Source organism: Salmo salar, chromosome 20 (genome assembly GCF_965601325.2).
Source record: "Salmo salar chromosome 20, fSalSal1, whole genome shotgun sequence".
NCBI lineage: Eukaryota > Metazoa > Chordata > Actinopteri > Salmoniformes > Salmonidae > Salmo > Salmo salar.
The window spans coordinates 37876561-37902542 of NC_138310.1; the positions used below are offsets into that span (position 1 = coordinate 37876561).

Below are 25982 nucleotides of genomic sequence, written 5' to 3' on the forward strand. Positions count from 1 at the left end.
GCATTAGATTGAGGGGATGGAGGGAGGGAGAGAGAGAGAAACTAGCATTAGATTGAGGGGAGGGAGGGAGAGAGAGAGAAACTAGCATTAGATTGAGGGGAGGGAGGGAGGGAGAGAGAGAGAAACTAGCATTAGATTGAGGGGAGGGAGGGAGAGAGAGAGAAACTAGCATTAGATTGAGGGGAGGGAGGGAGGGAGAGAGAGAAACTAGCATTAGATTGAGGGGAGGGAGGGAGGGAGAGAGAGAAACTAGCATTAGATTGAGGGGAGGGAGGGAGAGAGAGAGAAACTAGAATTAGATTGAGGGGAGGGAGGGAGGGAGAGAGAGAAACTAGCATTAGATTGAGGGGAGGGAGGGAAGGAGAGAGAGAAACTAGCATTGAGGGGAGGGAGGGAGGGAGAGAGAAACTAGCATTGAGGGGAGGGAGGGAGGGAGAGAGAGAAACTAGCATTGAGGGGAGGGAGGGAGGGAGAGAGAGAAACTAGCATTGAGGGGAGGGAGAAACTAGCATTGAGGGGAGGGAGGGAGAGAGAAACTAGCATTAGATTGAGGGAGGGAGGGAGAGAAAGAAACTAGCATTAGATTGAGGGGAGGGAGGGAGGGAGAGAGAGAAACTAGCATTAGATTGAGGGGAGGGAGGGAGGGAGAGAGAGAAACTAGCATTAGATTGAGGGGAGGGAGGGAGGGAGAGAGAGAAACTAGCATTGAGGGGAGGGAGGGAGGGAGAGAGCGAAACTAGCATTGAGGGGAGGGAGGGAGGGAGAGGAGCGAAACTAGCATTAGATTGAGGGGAGGGAGGGAGAGAGAGAGAAACTAGCATTAGATTGAGGGGAGGGAGGGAGAGAGAGAGAAACTAGCATTAGATTGAGGGGAGGGAGGGAGAGAGAAACTAGCATTAGATTGAGGGGAGGGAGGGAGAGAGAGTGAAACTAGCATTAGATTGAGGGGAGGGAGGGAGAGAGAGTGAAACTAGCATTAGATTGAGGGGAGGGAGGGAGAGAGGAGTGAAACTAGCATTAGATTGAGGGGAGGGAGGGAGAGAGAGTGAAACTAGCATTAGATTGAGGGGAGGGAGGGAGAGAGAGTGAAACTAGCATTAGATTGAGGGGAGGGAGGGAGGGAGGGAGAGAGAGAGAGAAACTAGCATTGAGGGGAGGGAGGGAGGGAGGGAGAGAGAGAAACTAGCATTAGATTGAGGGGAGGGAGGGAGAGAGAGAGAGAAACGAGCATTAGATTGAGGGAGGGAGGGAGGGAGAGAGAGAAACTAGCATTAGATTGAGGGGAGGGAGGGAGGGAGGGAGGGAGGGAGGGAGGGAGGGAGGGAGGGAGAGAAACTAGCATTGAGGGGAGGGAGGGAGGGAGGGAGGGAGAGAGAGAACGAAACCAGCATTGAGGGAGGGAGAAAGTAGCATTGAGGGAGGGAGAGAGAGAGAGTGAAACCAGCATTGAGCGGAGAGAGAGAGAAACTAGCATTAGATTGAGGGGAGGGAGGGAGGGAGGGAGGGAGAGAGAGAAACAAGCATTAGATTGAGGGGAGGGAGGGAGAGAGAGAGCAACTAGCATTAGATTGAGGGGAGGGAGGGAGGGAGAGAAACTAGCATTGAGGGGAGGGAGGGAGGGAGAGAGAGAAACTAGCATTAGATTGAGGGGAGGGAGGGAGGGAGAGAGAGAAACTAGCATTAGATTGAGGGGAGGGAGGGAGAGAGAGAGAGAAACTAGCATTGAGGGGAGGGAGGGAGGGAGGGAGAGACAGAAACTAGCATTGAGGGGAGGGAGGGAGAGAGAGAGAGAAACTAGCGTTAGATTGAGGGGAGGGAGGGAGAGAGAGAGAGAAACTAGCATTAGATTGAGGGGAGGGAGGGAGAGAGAGAGAAACTAGCATTAGATTGAGGGGAGGGAGGGAGAGAGAGAAACTAGCATTAGATTGAGGGGAGGGAGGGAGAGAGAGAAACTAGCATTAGATTGAGGGGAGGGAGGGAGAGAGAGAGAGAAACTAGCATTAGATTGAGGGGAGGGAGGGAGAGAGAGAGAGAAACTAGCATTAGATTGAGGGGAGGGAGGGAGAGAAACTAGCATTAGATTGAGGGGAGGGAGGGAGAGAGAGAGAGAAACTAGCATTAGATTGAGGGGAGGGAGGGAGAGAGAGCGAAACTAGCATTAGATTGAGGGGAGGGAGGGAGAGAGAAACTAGCATTAGATTGAGGGGAGGGAGGGAGAGAGAAACTAGCATTAGATTGAGGGGAGGGAGGGAGAGAGAGAAACTAGCATTGAGGGGAGGGAGGGAGGGAGGGAGGGAGGGAGGGAGGGAGGGAGGGAGGGAGGGAGGGAGGGAGAGAGAGAAAGAAACCAGCATTGAGGGGGGGGAGGGAGCGAGAGAGAGAAACTAGCATTGAGGGAGGGAGAAACTAGCATTGAGGGAGGGAGAGAGAGAGAGAGAAACCAGCATTAGATTGAGGGGAGGGAGGGAGGGAGAGAGCGAAACTAGCATTAGATTGAGGGGAGGGAGGGAGGGAGAGAGAGAGAAACTAGCATTAGATTGAGGGGAGGGAGGGAGAGAGAGAGAAACTAGCATTAGATTGAGGGAGGGAGGGAGGGAGAGAGAGAAACTAGCATTAGATTGAGGGGAGGGAGGGAGGGAGAGAGAGAAACTAGCATTAGATTGAGGGGAGGGAGGGAGAGAGAGAGAAACTAGAATTAGATTGAGGGGAGGGAGGGAGGGAGGGAGAGAGAGAAACTAGCATTAGATTGAGGGGAGGGAGGGAGGGAGAGAGAGAAACTAGCATTAGATTGAGGGAGGGAGGGAAGGAGAGAGAGAAACTAGCATTGAGGGGAGGGAGGGAGGGAGAGAGAAACTAGCATTGAGGGGAGGGAGGGAGGGAGAGAGAGAAACTAGCATTGAGGGGAGGGAGAAACTAGCATTGAGGGGAGGGAGGGAGAGAGAAACTAGCATTGAGGGAGGGGAGGGAGGGAGAGAAAGAAACTAGCATTAGATTGAGGGGAGGGGAGGGAGGGAGAGAGAGAAACTAGCATTAGATTGAGGGGAGGGAGGGAGGGAGAGAGAGAAACTAGCATTAGATTGAGGGGAGGGAGGGAGGGAGAGAGCGAAACTAGCATTAGATTGAGGGGAGGGAGGGAGGGAGAGAGCGAAACTAGCATTAGATTGAGGGGAGGGAGGGAGAGAGAGAGAAACTAGCATTAGATTGAGGGGAGGGAGGGGAGAGAGAGATGAAACTAGCATTAGATTGAGGGGAGGGAGGGAGAGAGAGTGAAACTAGCATTAGATTGAGGGGAGGGAGGGAGAGAGAGTGAAACTAGCATTAGATTGAGGGGAGGGAGGGAGAGAGAGAGTGAAACTAGCATTAGATTGAGGGGAGGGAGGGAGAGAGAGTGAAACTAGCATTAGATTGAGGGGAGGGAGGGAGAGAGAGTGAAACTAGCATTAGATTGAGGGGAGGGAGGGAGAGAGAGTGAAACTAGCATTAGATTGAGGGGAGGGAGGGAGAGAGAGTGAAACTAGCATTAGATTGAGGGGAGGGAGGGAGAGAGAGTGAAACTAGCATTAGATTGAGGGGAGGGAGGGAGGGAGGGAGAGAGAGAGAGAAACTAGCATTGAGGGGAGGGAGGGAGGGAGGGAGAGAGAGAAACTAGCATTAGATTGAGGGGAGGGAGGGAGAGAGAGAGAGAAACGAGCATTAGATTGAGGGGAGGGAGGGAGGGAGAGAGAGAAACTAGCATTAGATTGAGGGGAGGGAGGGAGGGAGGGAGGGAGGGAGGGAGGGAGGGAGGGAGGGAGGGAGGGAGGGAGGGAGGGAGGGAGGGAGGGAGGGAGAGAAACTAGCATTGAGGGGAGGGAGGGAGAGAGAGAACGAAACCAGCATTGAGGGAGGGAGAAAGTAGCATTGAGGGAGGGAGAGAGAGAGAGTGAAACCAGCATTGAGCGGGAGAGAGAGAGAAACTAGCATTAGATTGAGGGGAGGGAGGGAGGGAGGGAGGGAGGGAGAGAGAGAAACAAGCATTAGATTGAGGGGAGGGAGGGAGAGAGAGAGCAACTAGCATTAGATTGAGGGGAGGGAGGGAGGGAGGGAGGGAGGGAGGGAGGGAGGGAGGGAGGGAGGGAGGGAGGGAGGGAGAGAGAGAAAGAAACCAGCATTGAGGGGGGGGAGGGAGCGAGAGAGAGAAACTAGCATTGAGGGGAGGGAGAAACTAGCATTGAGGGAGGGAGAGAGAGAGAGAGAAACCAGCATTAGATTGAGGGGAGGGAGGGAGGGAGAGAGCGAAACTAGCATTAGATTGAGGGGAGGGAGGGAGGGAGAGAGAGAGAAACTAGCATTAGATTGAGGGGAGGGAGGGAGAGAGAGAGAAACTAGCATTAGATTGAGGGGAGGGAGGGAGGGAGAGAGAGAAACTAGCATTAGATTGAGGGGAGGGAGGGAGGGAGAGAGAGAAACTAGCATTAGATTGAGGGGAGGGGAGGGAGAGAGAGAGAAACTAGAATTAGATTGAGGGGAGGGAGGGAGGGAGAGAGAGAAACTAGCATTAGATTGAGGGGAGGGAGGGAGGGAGAGAGAGAAACTAGCATTAGATTGAGGGGAGGGAGGGAAGGAGAGAGAGAAACTAGCATTGAGGGGAGGGAGGGAGGGAGAGAGAAACTAGCATTGAGGGGAGGGAGGGAGGGAGAGAGAGAAACTAGCATTGAGGGGGAGGAGAGAAACTAGCATTGAGGGGAGGGAGGGAGAGAGAAACTAGCATTAGATTGAGGGGAGGGAGGGAGGAGAGAGAGAAACTAGCATTAGATTGAGGGGAGGGAGGGAGGGAGAGAGAGAAACTAGCATTAGATTGAGGGGAGGGAGGGAGGGAGAGAGAGAAACTAGCATTAGATTGAGGGGAGGGAGGGAGGGAGAGAGCGAAACTAGCATTAGATTGAGGGGAGGGAGGGAGGGAGAGAGCGAAACTAGCATTAGATTGAGGGGAGGGAGGGAGAGAGAGAGAAACTAGCATTAGATTGAGGGGAGGGAGGGAGAGAGAGAGAAACTAGCATTAGATTGAGGGGAGGGAGGGAGAGAGAGTGAAACTAGCATTAGATTGAGGGGAGGGAGGGAGAGAGAGTGAAACTAGCATTAGATTGAGGGGAGGGAGGGAGAGAGAGTGAAACTAGCATTAGATTGAGGGGAGGGAGGGAGAGAGAGTGAAACTAGCATTAGATTGAGGGGAGGGAGGGAGAGAGAGTGAAACTAGCATTAGATTGAGGGGAGGGAGGGAGAGAGAGTGAAACTAGCATTAGATTGAGGGGAGGGAGGGAGGAGAGAGTGAAACTAGCATTAGATTGAGGGGAGGGAGGGAGGGAGAGAGAGTGAAACTAGCATTAGATTGAGGGGAGGGAGGGAGGGAGGGAGAGAGAGAGAGAGAACTAGCATTAGATTGAGGGGAGGGGAGGGAGGGAGGGAGAGAGAGAAAACTAGCATTAGAGGGGAGGGAGGAGAGGGAGAGAGGGGGAGGAGAGAGAGAGAAACGAGCATTAGATTGAGGGGAGGGAGGGAGGGAGAGAGAGAAACTAGCATTAGATTGAGGGGAGGGAGGGAGGGAGGGAGGGAGGGAGGGAGGGAGGGAGGGAGGGAGGGAGGGAGGGAGGGAGGGAGGGAGGGAGAGAAACTAGCATTGAGGGGAGGGAGGGAGAGAGAGAACGAAACCAGCATTGAGGGAGGGAGAAAGTAGCATTGAGGGAGGGAGAGAGAGAGAGTGAAACCAGCATTGAGCGGAGAGAGAGAGAAACTAGCATTAGATTGAGGGGAGGGAGGGAGGGAGGGAGGGAGGGAGGGAGAGAGAGAAACAAGCATTAGATTGAGGGGAGGGAGGGAGAGAGAGAGCAACTAGCATTAGATTGAGGGGAGGGAGGAGGGAGGGAGGGAGGGAGGGAGGGAGGGAGGGAGGGAGGGAGGGAGGGAGGGAGGGAGGGAGGGAGGGAGGGAGGGGAGGGAGGGAGAGAGAGAAAGAAACCAGCATTGAGGGGGGGGAGGGAGCGAGAGAGAGAAACTAGCATTGAGGGGAGGGAGAAACTAGCATTGAGGGAGGGAGAGAGAGAGAGAGAAACCAGCATTAGATTGAGGGGAGGGAGGGAGGGAGAGAGCGAAACTAGCATTAGATTGAGGGGAGGGAGGGAGGGAGAGAGAGAGAAACTAGCATTAGATTGAGGGGAGGGAGGGAGAGAGAGAGAAACTAGCATTAGATTGAGGGGAGGGAGGGAGGGAGAGAGAGAAACTAGCATTAGATTGAGGGGAGGGAGGGAGGGAGAGAGAGAAACTAGCATTAGATTGAGGGGAGGGAGGGAGAGAGAGAGAAACTAGAATTAGATTGAGGGGAGGGAGGGAGGGAGAGAGAGAGAAACTAGCATTAGATTGAGGGGAGGGAGGGAGAGAGGGAGAGAGAGAAACTAGCATTAGATTGAGGGGAGGGAGGGAGAGAGAGAGAAACGAGCATTAGATTGAGGGGAGGGAGGGAGGGAGAGAGAGAAACTAGCATTAGATTGAGGGGAGGGGAGGGAGGGAGGGAGGGAGGGAGGGAGGGAGGGAGGGAGGGAGGGAGGGAGGGAGGGAGGGAGAGAAACTAGCATTGAGGGGAGGGAGGGAGAGAGAGAACGAAACCAGCATTGAGGGAGGGAGAAAGTAGCATTGAGGGAGGGAGAGAGAGAGAGTGAAACCAGCATTGAGCGGAGAGAGAGAGAAACTAGCATTAGATTGAGGGGAGGGAGGGAGGGAGGGAGGGAGGGAGGGAGAGAGAGAAACAAGCATTAGATTGAGGGGAGGGGAGGGAGAGAGAGAGCAACTAGCATTAGATTGAGGGGAGGGAGGGAGGGAGGGAGGGAGGGAGGGAGGGAGGGAGGGAGGGAGGGAGGGAGGGAGGGAGGGAGGGAGGGAGGGAGAGAGAGAAAGAAACCAGCATTGAGGGGGGGGGAGGGAGCGAGAGAGAGAAACTAGCATTGAGGGGAGGGAGAAACTAGCATTGAGGGAGGGAGAGAGAGAGAGAGAAACCAGCATTAGATTGAGGGGGAGGGAGGGAGGGAGAGAGCGAAACTAGCATTAGATTGAGGGGAGGGAGGGAGGGAGAGAGAGAGAAACTAGCATTAGATTGAGGGGAGGGAGGGAGAGAGAGAGAAACTAGCATTAGATTGAGGGGAGGGAGGGAGGGAGAGAGAGAAACTAGCATTAGATTGAGGGGAGGGAGGGAGGGAGAGAGAGAAACTAGCATTAGATTGAGGGGAGGGAGGGAGAGAGAGAGAAACTAGAATTAGATTGAGGGGAGGGAGGGAGGGAGAGAGAGAGAAACTAGCATTAGATTGAGGGGAGGGAGGGAGAGAGAGAGAAACTAGCATTAGATTGAGGGGATGGAGGGAGGGAGAGAGAGAGAAACTAGCATTAGATTGAGGGGAGGGAGGGAGAGAGAGAGAAACTAGCATTAGATTGAGGGGAGGGAGGGAGGGAGAGAGAGAGAAACTAGCATTAGATTGAGGGGAGGGAGGGAGAGAGAGAGAAACTAGCATTAGATTGAGGGGAGGGAGGGAGGGAGAGAGAGAAACTAGCATTAGATTGAGGGGAGGGAGGGAGGGAGAGAGAGAAACTAGCATTAGATTGAGGGGAGGGAGGGAGAGAGAGAGAAACTAGAATTAGATTGAGGGGAGGGAGGGAGGGAGAGAGAGAAACTAGCATTAGATTGAGGGGAGGGAGGGAAGGAGAGAGAGAAACTAGCATTGAGGGGAGGGAGGGAGGGAGAGAGAGAAACTAGCATTGAGGGGAGGGAGGGAGGAGAGAGAGAGAAACTAGCATTGAGGGGAGGGAGGGAGGGAGAGAGAGAAACTAGCATTGAGGGGAGGGAGGGAGGGAGAGAGCGAAACTAGCATTAGATTGAGGGGATGGAGGGAGGGAGAGAGAGAGAAACTAGCATTAGATTGAGGGGAGGGAGGGAGAGAGAGAGAAACTAGCATTAGATTGAGGGGAGGGAGGGAGGGAGAGAGAGAGAAACTAGCATTAGATGAGGGAGGGAGGGAGAGAGAGAGAAACTAGCATTAGATTGAGGGGAGGGAGGGAGGGAGAGAGAGAAACTAGCATTAGATTGAGGGGAGGGAGGGAGGGAGAGAGAGAAACTAGCATTAGATTGAGGGGAGGGAGGGAGAGAGAGAGAAACTAGAATTAGATTGAGGGGAGGGAGGGAGGGAGAGAGAGAAACTAGCATTAGATTGAGGGGAGGGAGGGAAGGAGAGAGAGAAACTAGCATTGAGGGGAGGGAGGGAGGGAGAGAGAAACTAGCATTGAGGGGAGGGAGGGAGGGAGAGAGAGAAACTAGCATTGAGGGAGGGAGGGAGGGAGGAGAGAAACTAGCATTGAGGGAGGGAGAAACTAGCATTGAGGGGAGGGAGGGAGAGAGAAACTAGCATTAGATTGAGGGGAGGGAGGGAGAGAAAGAAACTAGCATTAGATTGAGGGGAGGGAGGGAGGGAGAGAGAGAAACTAGCATTAGATTGAGGGGAGGGAGGGAGGGAGAGAGAGAAACTAGCATTAGATTGAGGGGAGGGAGGGAGGGAGAGAGAGAAACTAGCATTGAGGGGAGGGAGGGAGGGAGAGAGCGAAACTAGCATTGAGGGGAGGGAGGGAGGGAGAGAGCGAAACTAGCATTAGATTGAGGGGAGGGAGGGAGAGAGAGAGAAACTAGCATTAGATTGAGGGAGGGAGGGAGAGAGAGAGAAACTAGCATTAGATTGAGGGTAGGGAGGGAGGGAGGGAGAGAGCGAGCACTAGCATTGAGGGGAGGGAGGGAGGGAGAGAGAAACTAGCATTAGATTGCGGGGAGGGAGGGAGAGCGAGTGAAACTAGCATTAGATTGAGGGGAGGGAGGGAGAGAGAGTGAAACTAGCATCAGATTGAGGGGAGGGAGGGAGGGAGAGAGAGAGAAACTAGCATTAGATTGAGGGGAGGGAGGGAGGGAGAGAGAGAAACTAGCATTAGATTGAGGGGAGGGAGGGAGGGAGGGAGAGAGAGAGAGAAACTAGCATTAGAGGGGAGGGGAGGGGAGGGAGGGAGAGAGAGAAACTAGCATTAGATTGAGGGGAGGGAGGGAGGGAGAGAGAGAGAAACGAGCATTAGATTGAGGGGAGGGAGGGAGGGAGAGAGAGAAACTAGCATTAGATTGAGGGGAGGGAGGGAGGGAGGGAGGGAGGGAGGGAGGGAGGGAGGGAGGGAGGGAGGGAGGGAAGGAGATAAACTAGCATTGAGGGGAGGGAGGGAGGGAGGGAGGGAGAGAGAGAACGAAACCAGCATTGAGGGAGGGAGAAAGTAGCATTGAGGGAGGGAGAGAGAGAGAGTGAAACCAGCATTGAGCGGAGAGAGAGAGAAACTAGCATTAGATTGAGGGGAGGGAGGGAGGGAGGGAGGGAGAGAGAGAAACAAGCATTAGATTGAGGGGAGGGAGGGAGAGAGAGAGCAACTAGCATTAGATTGAGGGGAGGGAGGGAGGGAGAGAAACTAGCATTGAGGAGAGGGAGGGAGGGAGAGAGAGAAACTAGCATTAGATTGAGGGAGGGAGGGAGGGAGAGAGAGAAACTAGCATTAGATTGAGGGGAGGGAGGGAGAGAGAGAGAGAAACTAGCATTGAGGGGAGGGAGGGAGGGAGGGAGAGACAGAAACTAGCATTGAGGGGAGGGAGGGAGAGAGGAGAGAGAAACTAGCGTTAGATTGAGGGGAGGGAGGGAGAGAGAGAGAGAAACTAGCATTAGATTGAGGGGAGGGGAGGGAGAGAGAGAGAAACTAGCATTAGATTGAGGGGAGGGGAGGGAGAGAGAGAAACTAGCATTAGATTGAGGGGGAGGGAGGGAGAGAGAGAAACTAGCATTAGATTGAGGGGAGGGAGGGAGAGAGAGAGAGAAACTAGCATTAGATTGAGGGGAGGGAGGGAGAGAGAGAGAGAAACTAGCATTAGATTGAGGGGAGGGAGGGAGAGAAACTAGCATTAGATTGAGGGGAGGGAGGGAGAGAGAGAGAGAAACTAGCATTAGATTGAGGGGAGGGAGGGAGAGAGAGCGAAACTAGCATTAGATTGAGGGGAGGGAGGGAGAGAGAAACTAGCATTAGATTGAGGGGAGGGAGGGAGAGAGAAACTAGCATTAGATTGAGGGGAGGGAGGGAGAGAGAGAAACTAGCATTGAGGGGAGGGAGGGAGGGAGGGAGGGAGGGAGGGAGGGAGGGAGGGAGGGAGGGAGGGAGGGAGGGAGGGAGGGAGAGAGAGAAAGAAACCAGCATTGAGGGGGGGGGAGGGAGCGAGAGAGAGAAACTAGCATTGAGGGGAGGGAGAAACTAGCATTGAGGGAGGGAGAGAGAGAGAGAGAAACCAGCATTAGATTGAGGGGAGGGAGGGAGGGAGAGAGCGAAACTAGCATTAGATTGAGGGGAGGGAGGGAGGGAGAGAGAGAGAAACTAGCATTAGATTGAGGGGAGGGAGGGAGAGAGAGAGAAACTAGCATTAGATTGAGGGGAGGGAGGGAGGGAGAGAGAGAAACTAGCATTAGATTGAGGGGAGGGAGGGAGGGAGAGAGAGAAACTAGCATTAGATTGAGGGGAGGGAGGGAGAGAGAGAGAAACTAGAATTAGATTGAGGGGAGGGAGGGAGGGAGAGAGAGAAACTAGCATTAGATTGAGGGGAGGGAGGGAGGGAGAGAGAGAAACTAGCATTAGATTGAGGGGAGGGAGGGAAGGAGAGAGAGAAACTAGCATTGAGGGGAGGGAGGGAGGGAGAGAGAAACTAGCATTGAGGGGAGGGAGGGAGGGAGAGAGAGAAACTAGCATTGAGGGGAGGGAGAAACTAGCATTGAGGGGAGGGAGGGAGAGAGAAACTAGCATTAGATTGAGGGGAGGGAGGGAGAGAGAGAAACTAGCATTAGATTGAGGGGAGGGAGGGAGGGAGAGAGAGAAACTAGCATTAGATTGAGGGGAGGGAGGGAGGGAGAGAGAGAAACTAGCATTAGATTGAGGGGAGGGAGGGAGGGAGAGAGCGAAACTAGCATTAGATTGAGGGGAGGGAGGGAGGGAGAGAGCGAAACTAGCATTAGATTGAGGGGAGGGAGGGAGAGAGAGAGAAACTAGCATTAGATTGAGGGGAGGGAGGGAGAGAGAGAGAAACTAGCATTAGATTGAGGGGGAGGGAGGGAGAGAGAGTGAAACTAGCATTAGATTGAGGGGAGGGAGGGAGAGAGAGTGAAACTAGCATTAGATTGAGGGGAGGGAGGGAGAGAGAGTGAAACTAGCATTAGATTGAGGGGAGGGAGGGAGAGAGAGTGAAACTAGCATTAGATTGAGGGGAGGGAGGGAGAGAGAGTGAAACTAGCATTAGATTGAGGGGAGGGAGGGAGAGAGAGTGAAACTAGCATTAGATTGAGGGGAGGGAGGGAGAGAGAGTGAAACTAGCATTAGATTGAGGGGAGGGAGGGAGAGAGAGTGAAACTAGCATTAGATTGAGGGGAGGGAGGGAGGGAGGGAGAGAGAGAGAGAAACTAGCATTGAGGGGAGGGAGGGAGGGAGGGAGAGAGAGAAACTAGCATTAGATTGAGGGGAGGGAGGGAGAGAGAGAGAGAAACGAGCATTAGATTGAGGGGAGGGAGGGAGGGAGAGAGAGAAACTAGCATTAGATTGAGGGGAGGGAGGGAGGGAGGGAGGGAGGGAGGGAGGGAGGGAGGGAGGGAGGGAGAGAAACTAGCATTGAGGGGAGGGAGGGGAGAGAGAGAACGAAACCAGCATTGAGGGAGGGAGAAAGTAGCATTGAGGGAGGGAGAGAGAGAGAGTGAAACCAGCATTGAGCGGAGAGAGAGAGAAACTAGCATTAGATTGAGGGGAGGGAGGGAGGGAGGGAGGGAGGGAGAGAGAGAAACAAGCATTAGATTGAGGGGAGGGAGGGAGAGAGAGAGCAACTAGCATTAGATTGAGGGGAGGGAGGGAGGGAGAGAAACTAGCATTGAGGGGAGGGAGGGAGGGAGAGAGAGAAACTAGCATTAGATTGAGGGGAGGGAGGGAGGGAGAGAGAGAAACTAGCATTAGATTGAGGGGAGGGAGGGAGAGAGAGAGAGAAACTAGCATTGAGGGGAGGGAGGGAGGGAGGGAGAGACAGAAACTAGCATTGAGGGGAGGGAGGGAGAGAGAGAGAGAAACTAGCGTTAGATTGAGGGGAGGGAGGGAGAGAGAGAGAGAAACTAGCATTAGATTGAGGGGAGGGAGGGAGAGAGAGAGAAACTAGCATTAGATTGAGGGGAGGGAGGGAGAGAGAGAAACTAGCATTAGATTGAGGGGAGGGAGGGAGAGAGAGAAACTAGCATTAGATTGAGGGGAGGGAGGGAGAGAGGGAGAGAAACTAGCATTAGATTGAGGGGAGGGAGGGAGAGAAACTAGCATTAGATTGAGGGGAGGGAGGGAGAGAGAGAGAGAAACTAGCATTAGATTGAGGGGAGGGAGGGAGAGAGAGCGAAACTAGCATTAGATTGAGGGGAGGGAGGGAGAGAGAAACTAGCATTAGATTGAGGGGAGGGAGGGAGAGAGAGAAACTAGCATTGAGGGGAGGGAGGGAGGGAGGGAGGGAGGGAGGGAGGGAGGGAGGGAGGGAGGGAGGGAGGGAGGGAGGGAGGGAGGGAGGGAGGGAGGGAGGGAGGGAGGGAGGGAGGGAGGGAGGGAGGGAGGGAGGGAGGGAAAGAAACCAGCATTGAGGGGAGGGAGGGAGCGAGAGAGAGAAACTAGCATTGAGGGGAGGGAGAAACTAGCATTGAGGGAGGGAGAGAGAGAGAGAGAAACCAGCATTAGATTGAGGGGAGGGAGGGAGAGAGAGAGAAACTAGCATTAGATTGAGGGGAGGGAGGGAGGGAGGGAGAGAGAGAAACTAGAATTAGATTGAGGGGAGGGAGGGAGGGAGAGAGAGAAACTAGCATTGAGGGGAGGGAGGGAGAGAGAGAGAAACTAGCATTGAGGGGAGGGAGGGAGAGAGAGAGAAACTAGCATTGAGGGGAGGGAGGGAGAGAGAGAGAAACTAGCATTAGATTGAGGGGAGGGAGGGAGAGAGAGAGAAACTAGCATTAGATTGAGGGGAGGGAGGGAGGGAGGGAGGGAGGAGAGAGAGAAAGAAACCAGCATTGAGGGGAGGGAGGGAGCGAGAGAGAGAAACTAGCATTGAGGGGAGGGAGAAACTAGCATTGAGGGAGGGAGAGAGAGAGAGAGAAACCAGCATTAGATTGAGGGGAGGGAGGGAGGGAGAGAGAGAAACTAGCATTAGATTGAGGGGAGGGAGGGAGAGAGAGAGAGAAACTAGCATTAGATTGAGGGGAGGGAGGGAGAGAAACTAGCATTAGATTGAGGGGAGGGAGGGAGAGAGAGAGAGAAACTAGCATTAGATTGAGGGGAGGGAGGGAGGGAGAAACTAGCATTAGATTGAGGGGAGGGAGGGAGAGAGAAACTAGCATTAGATTGAGGGGAGGGAGGGAGAGAGAGAAACTAGCATTGAGGGGAGGGAGGGAGGGAGGGAGGGAGGGAGGGAGGGAGGGAGGGAGGGAGGGAGGGAGGGAGGGAGGGAGGGAGGGAGGGAGGGAGGGAAAGAAACCAGCATTGAGGGGAGGGAGGGAGCGAGAGAGAGAAACTAGCATTGAGGGGAGGGAGAAACTAGCATTGAGGGAGGGAGAGAGAGAGAGAGAAACCAGCATTAGATTGAGGGGAGGGAGGGAGAGAGAGAGAAACTAGCATTAGATTGAGGGGAGGGAGGGAGGGAGGGAGAGAGAGAAACTAGAATTAGATTGAGGGGAGGGAGGGAGGGAGAGAGAGAAACTAGCATTGAGGGGAGGGAGGGAGAGAGAGAGAAACTAGCATTGAGGGGAGGGAGGGAGAGAGAGAGAAACTAGCATTAGATTGAGGGGAGGGAGGGAGAGAGAGAGAAACTAGCATTAGATTGAGGGGAGGGAGGGAGGGAGAGAGAGAAACTAGAATTAGATTGAGGGGAGGGAGGGAGGGAGGGAGAGAGAAACTAGCATTAGATTGAGGGGAGGGAGGGAGGGAGGGAGGGAGAGAGAGAGAAACTAGCATTAGATTGAGGGGAGGGAGGGAGAGAGAGAGAAACTAGCATTAGATTGAGGGGAGGGAGGGAGAGAGAGTGAAACTAGCATTAGATTGAGGGGAGGGAGGGAGAGAGAGTGAAACTAGCATTAGATTGAGGGGAGGGAGGGAGAGAGAGTGAAACTAGCATTAGATTGAGGGGAGGGAGGGAGAGAGAGTGAAACTAGCATTAGATTGAGGGGAGGGAGGGAGGGAGGGAGAGAGAGAGAGAAACTAGCATTGAGGGGAGGGAGGGAGGGAGGGAGAGAGAGAAACTAGCATTAGATTGAGGGGAGGGAGGGAGAGAGAGAGAGAAACGAGCATTAGATTGAGGGGAGGGAGGGAGGGAGAGAGAGAAACTAGCATTAGATTGAGGGGAGGGAGGGAGGGAGGGAGGGAGGGAGGGAAGGGAGGGAGGGAGGGAGGGAGGGAGGGAGGGAGGGAGAAGAAACTAGCATTGAGGGGAGGGAGGGAGAGAGAGAACGAAACCAGCATTGAGGGAGGGAGAAAGTAGCATTGAGGGAGGGAGAGAGAGAGAGTGAAACCAGCATTGAGCGGAGAGAGAGAGAAACTAGCATTAGATTGAGGGGAGGGAGGGAGGGAGGGAGGGAGGGAGGAGAGAGAAACAAGCATTAGATTGAGGGGAGGGAGGGAGAGAGAGAGCAACTAGCATTAGATTGAGGGGAGGGAGGGAGGGAGAGAAACTAGCATTGAGGGGAGGGAGGGAGGGAGAGAGAGAAACTAGCATTAGATTGAGGGGAGGGAGGGAGGGAGAGAGAGAAACTAGCATTAGATTGAGGGGAGGGAGGGAGAGAGAGAGAGAAACTAGCATTGAGGGGAGGGAGGGAGGGAGGGAGAGACAGAAACTAGCATTGAGGGGAGGGAGGGAGAGAGAGAGAGAAACTAGCGTTAGATTGAGGGGAGGGAGGGAGAGAGAGAGAGAAACTAGCATTAGATTGAGGGGAGGGAGGGAGAGAGAGAGAAACTAGCATTAGATTGAGGGGAGGGAGGGGAGAGAGAGAAACTAGCATTAGATTGAGGGGAGGGAGGGAGAGAGAGAAACTAGCATTAGATTGAGGGGAGGGAGGGAGAGAGGGAGAGAAACTAGCATTAGATTGAGGGGAGGGAGGGAGAGAAACTAGCATTAGATTGAGGGGAGGGAGGGAGAGAGAGAGAGAGAAACTAGCATTAGATTGAGGGGAGGGAGGGAGAGAGAGCGAAACTAGCATTAGATTGAGGGGAGGGAGGGAGAGAGAAACTAGCATTAGATTGAGGGGAGGGAGGGAGAGAGAGAAACTAGCATTGAGGGGAGGGAGGGAGAGAGAGGAGAGGGAGGGAGGGAGGGAGGGAGGGAGGGAGGGAGGGAGGGAGGGAGGGAGGGAGGGAGGGAGGGAGAGAGAGAAAGAAACCAGCATTGAGGGGAGGGAGGGAGCGAGAGAGAGAAACTAGCATTGAGGGGAGGGGAGAAACTAGCATTGAGGGAGGGAGAGAGAGAGAGAGAAACCAGCATTAGATTGAGGGGAGGGAGGGAGGGAGAGAGAGAAACTAGCATTAGATTGAGGGGAGGGAGGGAGAGAGAGAGAGAAACTAGCATTAGATTGAGGGGAGGGAGGGAGAGAGAGAGAGAAACTAGCATTAGATTGAGGGGAGGGAGGGAGAGAAACTAGCATTAGATTGAGGGGAGGGAGGGAGAGAGAGAGAGAAACTAGCATTAGATTGAGGGGAGGGAGGGAGGGAGAAACTAGCATTAGATTGAGGGGAGGGAGGGAGAGAGAAACTAGCATTAGATTGAGGGGAGGGAGGGAGAGAGAGAAACTAGCATTGAGGGGAGGGAGGGAGGGAGGGAGGGAGGGAGGGAGGGAGGGAGGGAGGGAGGGAGGGAGGGAGGGAGGAGGGAGGGAGGGAGGGAGGGAGGGAGGGAGGGAGGGAGGGAGGGAAAGAAACCAGCATTGAGGGGAGGGAGGGAGCGAGAGAGAGAAACTAGCATTGAGGGGAGGGAGAAACTAGCATTGAGGGAGGGAGAGAGAGAGAGAGAAACCAGCATTAGATTGAGGGGAGGGAGGGAGAGAGAGAGAAACTAGCATTAGATTGAGGGGAGGGAGGGAGGGAGGGAGAGAGAGAAACTAGAATTAGATTGAGGGGAGGGAGGGAGGGAGAGAGAGAAACTAGCATTGAGGGGAGGGAGGGAGAGAGAGAGAAACTAGCATTGAGGGGAGGGAGGGAGAGAGAGAGAAACTAGCATTAGATTGAGGGGAGGGAGGGAGAGAGAGAGAAACTAGCATTAGATTGAGGGGAGGGAGGGAGGGAGGGAGAGAGAGAAACTAGAATTAGATTGAGGGGAGGGAGGGAGGGAGGGAGAGAGAAACTAGCATTAGATTGAGGGGAGGGAGGGAGGGAGGGAGGGAGAGAGAGAGAAACTAGCATTAGATTGAGGGGAGGGAGGGAGAGAGAGAGAAACTAGCATTAGATTGAGGGGAGGGCGGGAGGGAGGGAGAGAGAGAGAAACTAGCATTAGATTGAGGGGAGGGAGGGAGAGAGAGAAACTAGCATTAGATTGAGGGGAGGGAGGGAGAGAGAGAAACTAGCATTAGATTGAGGGGAGGGAGGGAGGGAGAGAGAGAGAAACTAGCATTAGATTGAGGGGAGAGGAGGGAGGGAGGGAGGGAGAAACTAGCATTAGATTGAGGGGTGGGAGGGAGGGAGGGAAAGAGAGAAACTAGCATTGAGGGGTGGGAGGGAGGGAGAGAGAGAGAAACTAGCATTGAGGGGAGGGAGGGAGGGAGAGAGAGAAACTAGCATTGAGGGGAGGGAGGGAGGGAGAGAGAGAGAAACTAGCATTGAGGGGAGGGAGGGATTGAGAGAGAGAGAGAAACTAGCATTGAGGGGAGGGAGGGAGGGAGAGAGAGAGAGAAACTAGCATTGAGGGGAGGGAGGGAGGGAGAGAGAGAGAGAAACTAGCATTGAGGGGAGGGAGGGAGGGAGAGAGAGAAACTAGCATTGAGGGGAGGGAGGGAGGGAGAGAGAGAAACTAGCATTGAGGGGAGGGAGGGAGGGAGAGAGAGAAACTAGCATTGAGGGGAGGGAGGGAGGGAGAGAGAGAAACTACCATTGAGGGGAGGGAGGGAGGGAGAGAGAGAAACTAGCATTGAGGGAGGGAGGGAGGGAGGGAGGGAGGGAGGGAGGGAGGGAGGGAGGGAGGGAGGGAGGGAGGGAGAAACTAGCATTGAGGGGAGGGAGGGAGGCTAGCATTGAGGGGAGGAAGGGAGGGAGGGAGGGAGAAACTAGCATTGAGGGGAGGGAGGGAGGGAGAGAGAGAGAGAGAAATCAGCATTGAAGGGAGGGAGAAACTAGCATTGAGGGGAGGGAGGGAAGGAGAGAGAGAGAGAAACTAGCATTGAGGGGAGGGAGGGAGGGAGGGAGAGAGAGAGAAACTAGCATTGAGGGGAGGGAGGGAGAGAGAGAAACTAGCATTGAGGGGAGGGAGAGAGGGAGGGAGAGAGAGAAACTAGCATTGAGGGGAGGGAGGGAGGGAGGGAGAGAGAGAAACTAGCATTGAGGGGAGGGAGGGAGGGAGGGAGGGAAGGAGGGAGAGAAACTAGTATTGAGGGGAGGGAGGGAGGGACGGAGGGAGGGAGGGAGAGAAACTAGCATTGAGGGGAGGGAGGGAGGGAGAGAGAGAGAGAAACTAGCATTGAGGGGAGGGAGGGAGGGAGGGAGAGAGAGAAACTAGCATTGAGGGGAGGGAGGGAGAGAGAGAAACTAGCATTGAGGGGAGGGAGAGAGGGAGGGAGAGAGAGAAACTAGCATTGAGGGGAGGGAGGGAGGGAGGGAGAGAGAGAAACTAGCATTGAGGGGAGGGAGGGAGGGAGGGAGGGAAGGAGGGAGAGAAACTAGCATTGAGGGGAGGGAGGGAGGGAGGGAGAGAGAGAAACTAGCATTGAGGGGAGGGAGGGAGGGAGGGAGAGAGAGAAACTAGCATTGAGGGGAGGGAGGGAGGGAGAGAGAGAAACTAGCATTGAGGGGAGGGAGGGAGAGAAACTAGCATTGAGGGGAGGGAGGGAGGGAGAGAAACTAGCATTGAGGGGAGGGAGGGAGGGAGGGAGAGAAACTAGCATTGAGGGGAGGGAGGGAGGGAGGGAGGGAGAGAAACTAGCATTGAGGGGAGGGAGGGAGGGAGGGAGAGAAACTAGCATTGAGGGGAGGGAGGGAGGGAGAGAAACTAGCATTAGATTGAGGGGAGGGAGGGAGGGAGAGAGAGAGAGAAACTAGCATTGAGGGGAGGGAGGGAGGGAGAGAGAGAAACTAGCATTGAGGGGAGGGAGGGAGGGAGGGAGGGAGAGAAACTAGCATTGAGGGGAGGAGGGAGGAGGGAGGAGAGAAACTAGCATTGAGGGGAGGGAGGGAGGGAGGGAGAGAAACTAGCATTGAGGGGAGGGAGGGAGGGAGGGAGAGAAACTAGCATTGAGGGGAGGGAGGGAGGGAGGGAGAGAAACTAGCATTGAGGGGAGGGAGTGAGAGAGAGAAACTAGCATTGAGGGGAGGGAGGGAGGGAGGGAGGGAGAAACTAGCATTAGATTGAGGGGAGGGAGGGAGGGAGGGGAGGGAGGGAGGGAGGGAGGGAGGGAGGGAGGGAGGGAGGGAGGGAGAAACTAGCATTGAGGGGAGGGAGGGAGGGAGGGAGGGAGGGAGGGAGGGAGGAGGGAAACTAGCATTGAGGGGAGGAAGGGAGGGAGGGAGGGAGAAACTAGCATTGAGGGGAGGGAGGAGGGAGAGAGAGAGAAACCAGCATTGAGGGGAGGGGGGGAGGGAGAGAGCGAAACTAGCATTAGATTGAGGGGAGGGAGGGAGAGAGAGAGAGAGAGAGAAACTAGCATTGAGGGGAGGGAGGGAGGGAGAGAGAGAGAAACTAGCATTGAGGGGAGGGAGGGAGGGAGAGAGAGAGAGAGAAACTAGCATTGAGGGGAGGGAGGGAGGGAGAGAGAGAGAGAGAAACTAGCATTGAGGGGAGGGAGGGAGAGAGAGAGAAACTAGCATTGAAGGGAGGGAGAAACTAGCATTGAGGGGAGGGAGGGAGGGAGAGAGAGAGAAACCAGCATTGAGGGAGGGAGGAGGGAGAGAGAGAGAAACCAGCATTGAGGGGAGGGGGGGAGGGAGAGAGCGAAACTAGCATTAGATTGAGGGGAGGGAGGGAGAGAGAGAGAGAGAGAGAAACTAGCATTGAGGGGAGGGAGGGAGGGAGAGAGAGAGAAACTAGCATTGGGGGAGGGAGGGAGAGAGAGAGAGAGAAACTAGCATTAGATTGAGGGAAGGGAGGGAGAGAGAGAAACTAGCATTGAGGGGAGGGAGGGAGAGAGAGAAACTAGCATTGAGGGGAGGGAGGGGAGAGAGAGAAACTAGCATTGAGGGGAGGGAGGGAGGGAGGGAGAGAAACTAGCATTGAGGGGAGGGAGGGAGAGAAACTAGCATTGAGGGGAGGGAGGGAGAGAGAGAGAAACTAGCATTGAGGGGAGGGAGGGAGGAGAGAGAGAGAGAGAAACTAGCATTGAGGGGAGGGAGGGAGGGGAGAGAGAGAGAGAGAAACTAGCATTGAGGGGAGGGAGGGAGAGAGAGAGAAACTAGCATTGAAGGGAGGGAGAAACTAGCATTGAGGGGAGGGAGGGAGGGAGAGAGAGAGAAACCAGCATTGAGGGGAGGGAGGAGGGAGAGAGAGAGAAACCAGCATTGAGGGGAGGGGGGGGAGGGAGAGAGCGAAACTAGCATTAGATTGAGGGCAGAGGAGGGAGAGAGAGAGAGAGAGAGAGAGAAACTAGCATTGAGGGGAGGGAGGGAGGGAGAGAGAGAGAAACTAGCATTGAGGGGAGGGGAGGGAGAGAGAGAGAGAGAAACTAGCATTAGATTGAGGGAAGGGAGGGAGAGAGAGAAACTAGCATTGAGGGGAGGGAGGGATGAGGAGATGAGAGAAACTAGCATTGAGGGGAGGGAGGGAGAGAGAGAAACTAGCATTGAGGGGAGGGAGGAGAGAAACTAGCATTGAGGGGAGGGAGGGAGAGAAACTAGCATTGAGGGAGGAGGAGAGAGAGAGAGAGAGAGAGAGACGAGAGAGAGAGAGAGAGAGAGAGAGAGAGAGAGAGAGAGAGAGAGAGAGAGAGAGGAGAGGAGAGAGAGAGAGAGGAGAGAGAGAGAGAGAGGAGAGAGAGAGAGAGAGAGAGAGAGAGAGAGAGAAACTAGCATTGAGGGGCGGGAGGGAGAGAGAGAGAAACTAGCATTGAGGGGAGAAAGAGAAACTAGCATTAGATTGAGGGGAGGGAGAGAGAGAGAGTTCAAACATTAGCTGCAGGCTAACAACAGAGAGAGAAACACTGGGGAGGGAGAGAGAACGAAAGAGAAAAGAAAAGAGACCTGTCTCGCACCTTGGTTGCCATGGGCACCCTGAGGCAGGGAGTGGGTGAGGTTGGGCAGATCGTTGCCATGGTTACCGTCCTCCCAGGGACACACGTCCACGCTGTTCCACCTCCTCAGCTGTTTGAGCCACCAACACTTCTGCTCCGTCTTACAGTGGGGGTTTAGCACGATACACATCCACAGAGCACCTGTATACACACACACACACGTCAGGTCTCATCCTACCAAGGTCATGTTCGACTCAGATCAGGAGAGTATTATAAAAAGGTGGTAAACACACAGAACTAAACCAAACTGCAGGTAACAGAGGTGCCACCCATCTCTTGTTTTTCACCCAAAAATGTGTCCAGTGTTGTTATTTAGCGACACTAAAGAAATGGGTTTTAAAGTTCATCCAACTTTTCAAAGTCTAGGGTTTAGAAAGTTATCCGATCAATTTTTTCACTCCAAACTATTTGAAGGGAGTCGCACACTTAGTAGATGCAGTCTTGAACTGACACACAATACAACTGTTCACGTACTGTCACAGACACACATCAATACTAGCTAGGTAAACAGAAACAAACTAAAGACTAAAAGTGAAGTCTCAGAGGATATCACAACACATTCAGGGATATATAGGACGTTGGTGTCACAAAGACAAACCAAAAACACATGCACGTACATACACACACATTACAACTACAATTGGACATTAGGCAACGATTGATGGAAGAAAGGGGGAGGAAAATGTTGAGAAACACGGAGAGGGACAAGGAGAGAGCGAGAGAGAGAAAAAAGAAATGGAGATGAAGTAGAGAAGGAATGAAGGAAGGCTTTGTGTCTGGAGGAGAGGAGTAACGGCCCTGAGGTGGAGTGAAAGACAAAAGAAGAAAGCAGCCGTGAGGCAGCATTTGCCACACATCAAGCAGGCAGAGAAGGACTCTGGGAGAGAATGATGTCTGGACTTCAAATCATCGTTACACTTCCAAAAACACAAACTAATGCAGCAAAACTTCCAGTGTGGGTGTGTGTTTATGTGTCTGACGAAGCCATCCCTAAAAAGCAGAGAACAAGACCAGAAGCAAAAAAGAGACAACTAAACAAAACAACAACAAAGGCTGGAGATAAAACAGCAGTCATTGTCATGGTAACAGACCGGGGGGATTCTGAGTTCTGACTGTCCGTCTAGTGATTAGGAGTAAACAGCCTGTAATCCATTCAAAGACCGACGCTTAGTCTCTGCGCCTACCCACAGGGCTGGTGTGTGTGTGTGAGAGAGAGAAAGAGTGTGTGTCCCAGAACATAGGATACAGAAATTAAAATAGGTGGTTGAAATGTAGGGACTTTTCTGTCCTCATTCACACATGAGCAGGAGAGCAGAACCAACATAACACAGGCTACACACACGTGTGTGTGTGTGTGTGTGTGTGTGTGTGTGTGTGTGTGTGTGTGTGTGTGTGTGTGTGTGTGTGTGTGTGATCTGTACTAATGCGAGTACTTCCTATCCAGAGTAGTATGGTGGATAGCGTGTGTCGGTGACAGTGGCATAGATTCATAATAAAAACAACAGCAGGCAAGGAAGAGAGTTTGTTGTACAGTACATAAAATATCCTACTGTTCACACCAGCCAGTTTATTAGGTACACTCATGTAGTACCGGGTCGGACCCTCCTTTGCCTCCAGAACAGCCTGAATTCTTCAGGGCATTCCACAAGTTGGTGGAAACGGTCCACAGGTATGTTGGTCCAAGCTGACGCAATGGCATCACGCAGTTGCTGCAGATTGGACGACGGTGCATTCATGCTGCGAACAGTCCGTTCCATCTCATCCAAAAGATGCTCTACTGGGATGAGGTCTGGGGACTGCGCGGCCCACTCAAGTAAACTGAACTCGCTGTCATGTTCCAGGCAACGTTTTTCCCCTCCTCAATTGTCCAGTGTTGGTAATCGCATGCCCACTGGATACGCATCTTCCTGTTTTTAGCTGATAGGAGTGGAACCCGGTGTGGTCGTCTGCTGCAATAGCCTGACCGTGACAAGGACTGATAAGGTGTGTGTTCCAAGACGCCGTTCTGGACACCACTGTTGTACTGCGCCATTATTTGCCTGTTAGCTTGCATGATTCTTGTTATCATCTTTGACCTCAAATCAACAAGCTGTTTTTGTCCACAGGACTGCCGCTGACTGGATGGTTTTCGTTTGTTGCACCATTCTCTGTAAACGCTACACACTGTTGTGTGTGAAAAGCCCAGGAGGCTGGACATTTCTGAGATACTGGAACCGGTACGCCTGACACCGATGATCATACCACTCTCAAAGTCACTTAGGTCGATCGTTTTGCCCATTCTAACGTTCAATCAAACAGTAACTGAATGCCTCGATGCCCGTCTGCCTGCTTTATATAGCAAGCAAAGGCCACGTGACTCACTGTCTGTAGGAGCGATCCATTTTCGTAAACGGGGTTGTGTATCTAAAAAACTGGCCGGTGAGTATGTGTGTACTCACCGGCCAGGAAACGCTCGTGCTCAGGTCTTTTCAACGCTGGTCCGACCAATCGGATACCACGCTTCAAAATTGCTTCGATCACGTGGACTGGGATATGTTCCGGATAGCCTCAGACAACATTGATATACGCTGACTCGGTGAGCGAGTTTATTAGCAAGTGCATCGGTGATGTTGTACCCACGGTGACTATTAAAACCTTTAACTAGAAACCGTGGATTGATGGCAGCATTCGCGCAAACTGAAAGCGCGAACCACGACTTTTAATAATGGCAAGGCGACCAGAAAGATGACCAAATACAAACAGTGTAGTTATTCCCTCCGCAAGGCAATCAAACAAGCAAAGCATCAGTATAAAGACAAAGTAGAGTCGCAATTCAACGGCTCAAACACGAGACGCATGTGGCAGGGTCTACAGTCAATCACGTATTGCAAAAAGTAAACCAGCCCCGTCGCGGACAACAACGTCTTGCTCCCAGACAAATTAAACAACTTCTTTGCTCGCTTTGAGGACAATACAGTGCCACTGACATGGCCCGCGACCAAAACCTGTGGGCTCTCCTTCAACGTGGCCAACGTGAGTAAAACCCTGCCGGTCCAGATGGCATCCCTAGCCACGTCCTCAGAGCATGCGCGGACCAGCTGGCTGGTGTGTTTACGGACATATTCAATCAATCCCTATCCCAGTCTGCTGTGCCCACATGCTTCAAGAGGGCCACCATTGTTCCTGTTCCCAAGAAAGCGAAGGTAACTGAGCTAAACGACTATCGCCCCGTAGCACTCACTTCTGTCATCATGAAGTGCTTTGAGACTAGTCAAGGACCATATCACCTCCACCCTACCTGATACCCTAGACCCACTGCAATTTGCTTACCGCCCCATAGGTCCACAGACGACGCAATCACACTACCCTAACCCATCTGGACAAGAGGAATACCTATATAAGAATGCTGTTCATCGACTACAGCTCAGCATTTAACACCATAGTACCCTCCAAACTCGTCATTAAGCTTGAGACCCCGGGTCTCGACCTCGCCCTTTGCAACTGGGTCCGGGACTTCCTGACGGGCCGCCACCAGGTGGTGAGGGTAGGAAAAAACATCTCCACCCCGCTGATCCTCAACACTGGGGCCCCACAAGGGTGCGTTCTCAGCCCTCTCCTGTACTCCCTGTTCACCCATGACCGCGTGGCCATGCACACTTCCAACTCAAATCATCTAGTTTGCAGACGACACTACAGTGGTGTGCTTGATTACCAACAACGACGAGATGCCGCACGGCCATCGCTCATCCATATATTTATATGTACATATTCTTATTCATCCCTTTACACTTGTGTGTGTATAAGGTAGTTGTTGTGAAATTGTTAGATTACTTGTTAGATATTACTGCACTGTCAGAACTAGAAGCACAAGCATTTCGCTACACTCGCATTAACATCTGCTAACCATGTGTAAGTGAACAATAACATTTGATTTGATTTAACTAAATCTGAATGAATTCTGCTGCTCATTAGTGTGTGTGCTCACCTAGTTCATCCCAGAGCTGTCTGTACTTGTCGGTCATGGTGGTGCCCTGCTGTCTCCACAGTGCCAGGCGAGGGTCGGCCATGAACTGTTCTGTGATCAGTGTTAACATCCTGGCACCGTTGGAGTCACGCATACGAAGCATCTCCCTCACCTATGGGACAAGGAGGACAGCATCCGTGTTTGTAAAGGAATCAGAGAGCTTAAAGCAGGCAGACATTAAAACCAGGGTGGGGCAGGGGTGTTAATGGTCAGCCAGTCTTTACATAACGGTCAAGACATTAGTGCTAGCAAAATATTTCCCACTAGCGCTAGGGTTAAGGCTGTGTCCCTAATGGCACTCTATTAGAGGTCGACCGATTAATCGGAATGGCCGATTAATTAGGGCCGATTTCAAGTTTTCATAACAATCGGAAATCGGTATTTTTGGATGCTGATTTGGCCGATATTTTTTCTTATTCTTATTCTCAATGACGGCCTAGGAACGGTGGGTTAACTGCCTTGTTCAGGGGCAGAACGACAGATTTTTACCTTGTCAGCTCAAGGATTCAATCTTGCAACCTTACGGTTAACTAGTCCAACGCTCTAACCACCGGCTTTACATTGCACTCCACAAGGAGCCTGCCTGTTACGCGAATGCAGTAAGAAGCCAAGGTAAGTTGCTAGCTAGCATTAAACTTATCTTATAAAAAACAATCAATAAATCATAATCACTAGTTAACTACACATGGTTGATGATATTACTACTTTATCTAGCCTGTCCTGCGTTGCATATAATCGCTTAGGTACACGTTGCTCCAACCATAAACATCAATGCCTTTCTTAAAATCAATACACAAGTATATATTTTTAAACCTGCATATTTAGTTAATATTGCTTGCTAACATGAATTTCTTTTAACTAGGGAAATGTGTCGCTTCTCTTGCAAACAGAGTCAGGGTATATGTAGCAGTTCGGGCCGCCTGGCTCGTTGCGAACTGTGAAGACTATTTCTTCCTAACAAAGACAGCTGACTTTGTTAACCATAAACATCAATGCCTTTCTTAAAATCAATACACAGAAGTATATATGTTTAAACCTGCATATTTAGCTAAAAGAAATCCAGGTTAGCAGGCAATACTAACCAGGTGAAATTGTGTCATTTTGCGTTCATTGCACGCAGAGTCAGGGTATATGCAACAGTTTGGGCCGCCTGGCTCGTTGTGAACTAATTTGGCAGAATTTTACGTAATTATGAGATAACATTGAAGGTTGTGCAATGTAACAGGAATATTTAGACTTAGGGATGCCACCCGTTAGATAAAATACAGAACGGTTCCGTATTTCACTGACAGGAAAAACGTTTTGTTTTCGAGATGATAGTTTCCGGATTCGACCATATTAATGACCTAAGGCTCGTATTTCTGTGCGTTATTATGTTATAATTAAGTCTATGATTTGATAGAGCAGTCTGACTGAGCGATGGTAGGCAG

General features: G+C 52.5%; 1 protein-coding gene across 1 annotated transcript in view; it reads right to left on the minus strand.

Moving 5' to 3' along the window:
- The window catches only part of LOC106562823 (zinc finger SWIM domain-containing protein 6), a 125330-nt gene that overhangs the window by 56121 nt on the left and 43227 nt on the right, over positions 1-25982 (minus strand). The window contains exons 4-5 of the mRNA XM_082966410.1: positions 24514-24664; positions 20511-20690 (exon numbers count right to left, since the gene is read on the minus strand). Of these exons, the coding sequence (XP_082822536.1) occupies positions 20511-20690; positions 24514-24664 (331 nt within the window). The remainder of the gene's footprint in view (positions 1-20510; positions 20691-24513; positions 24665-25982) is intronic.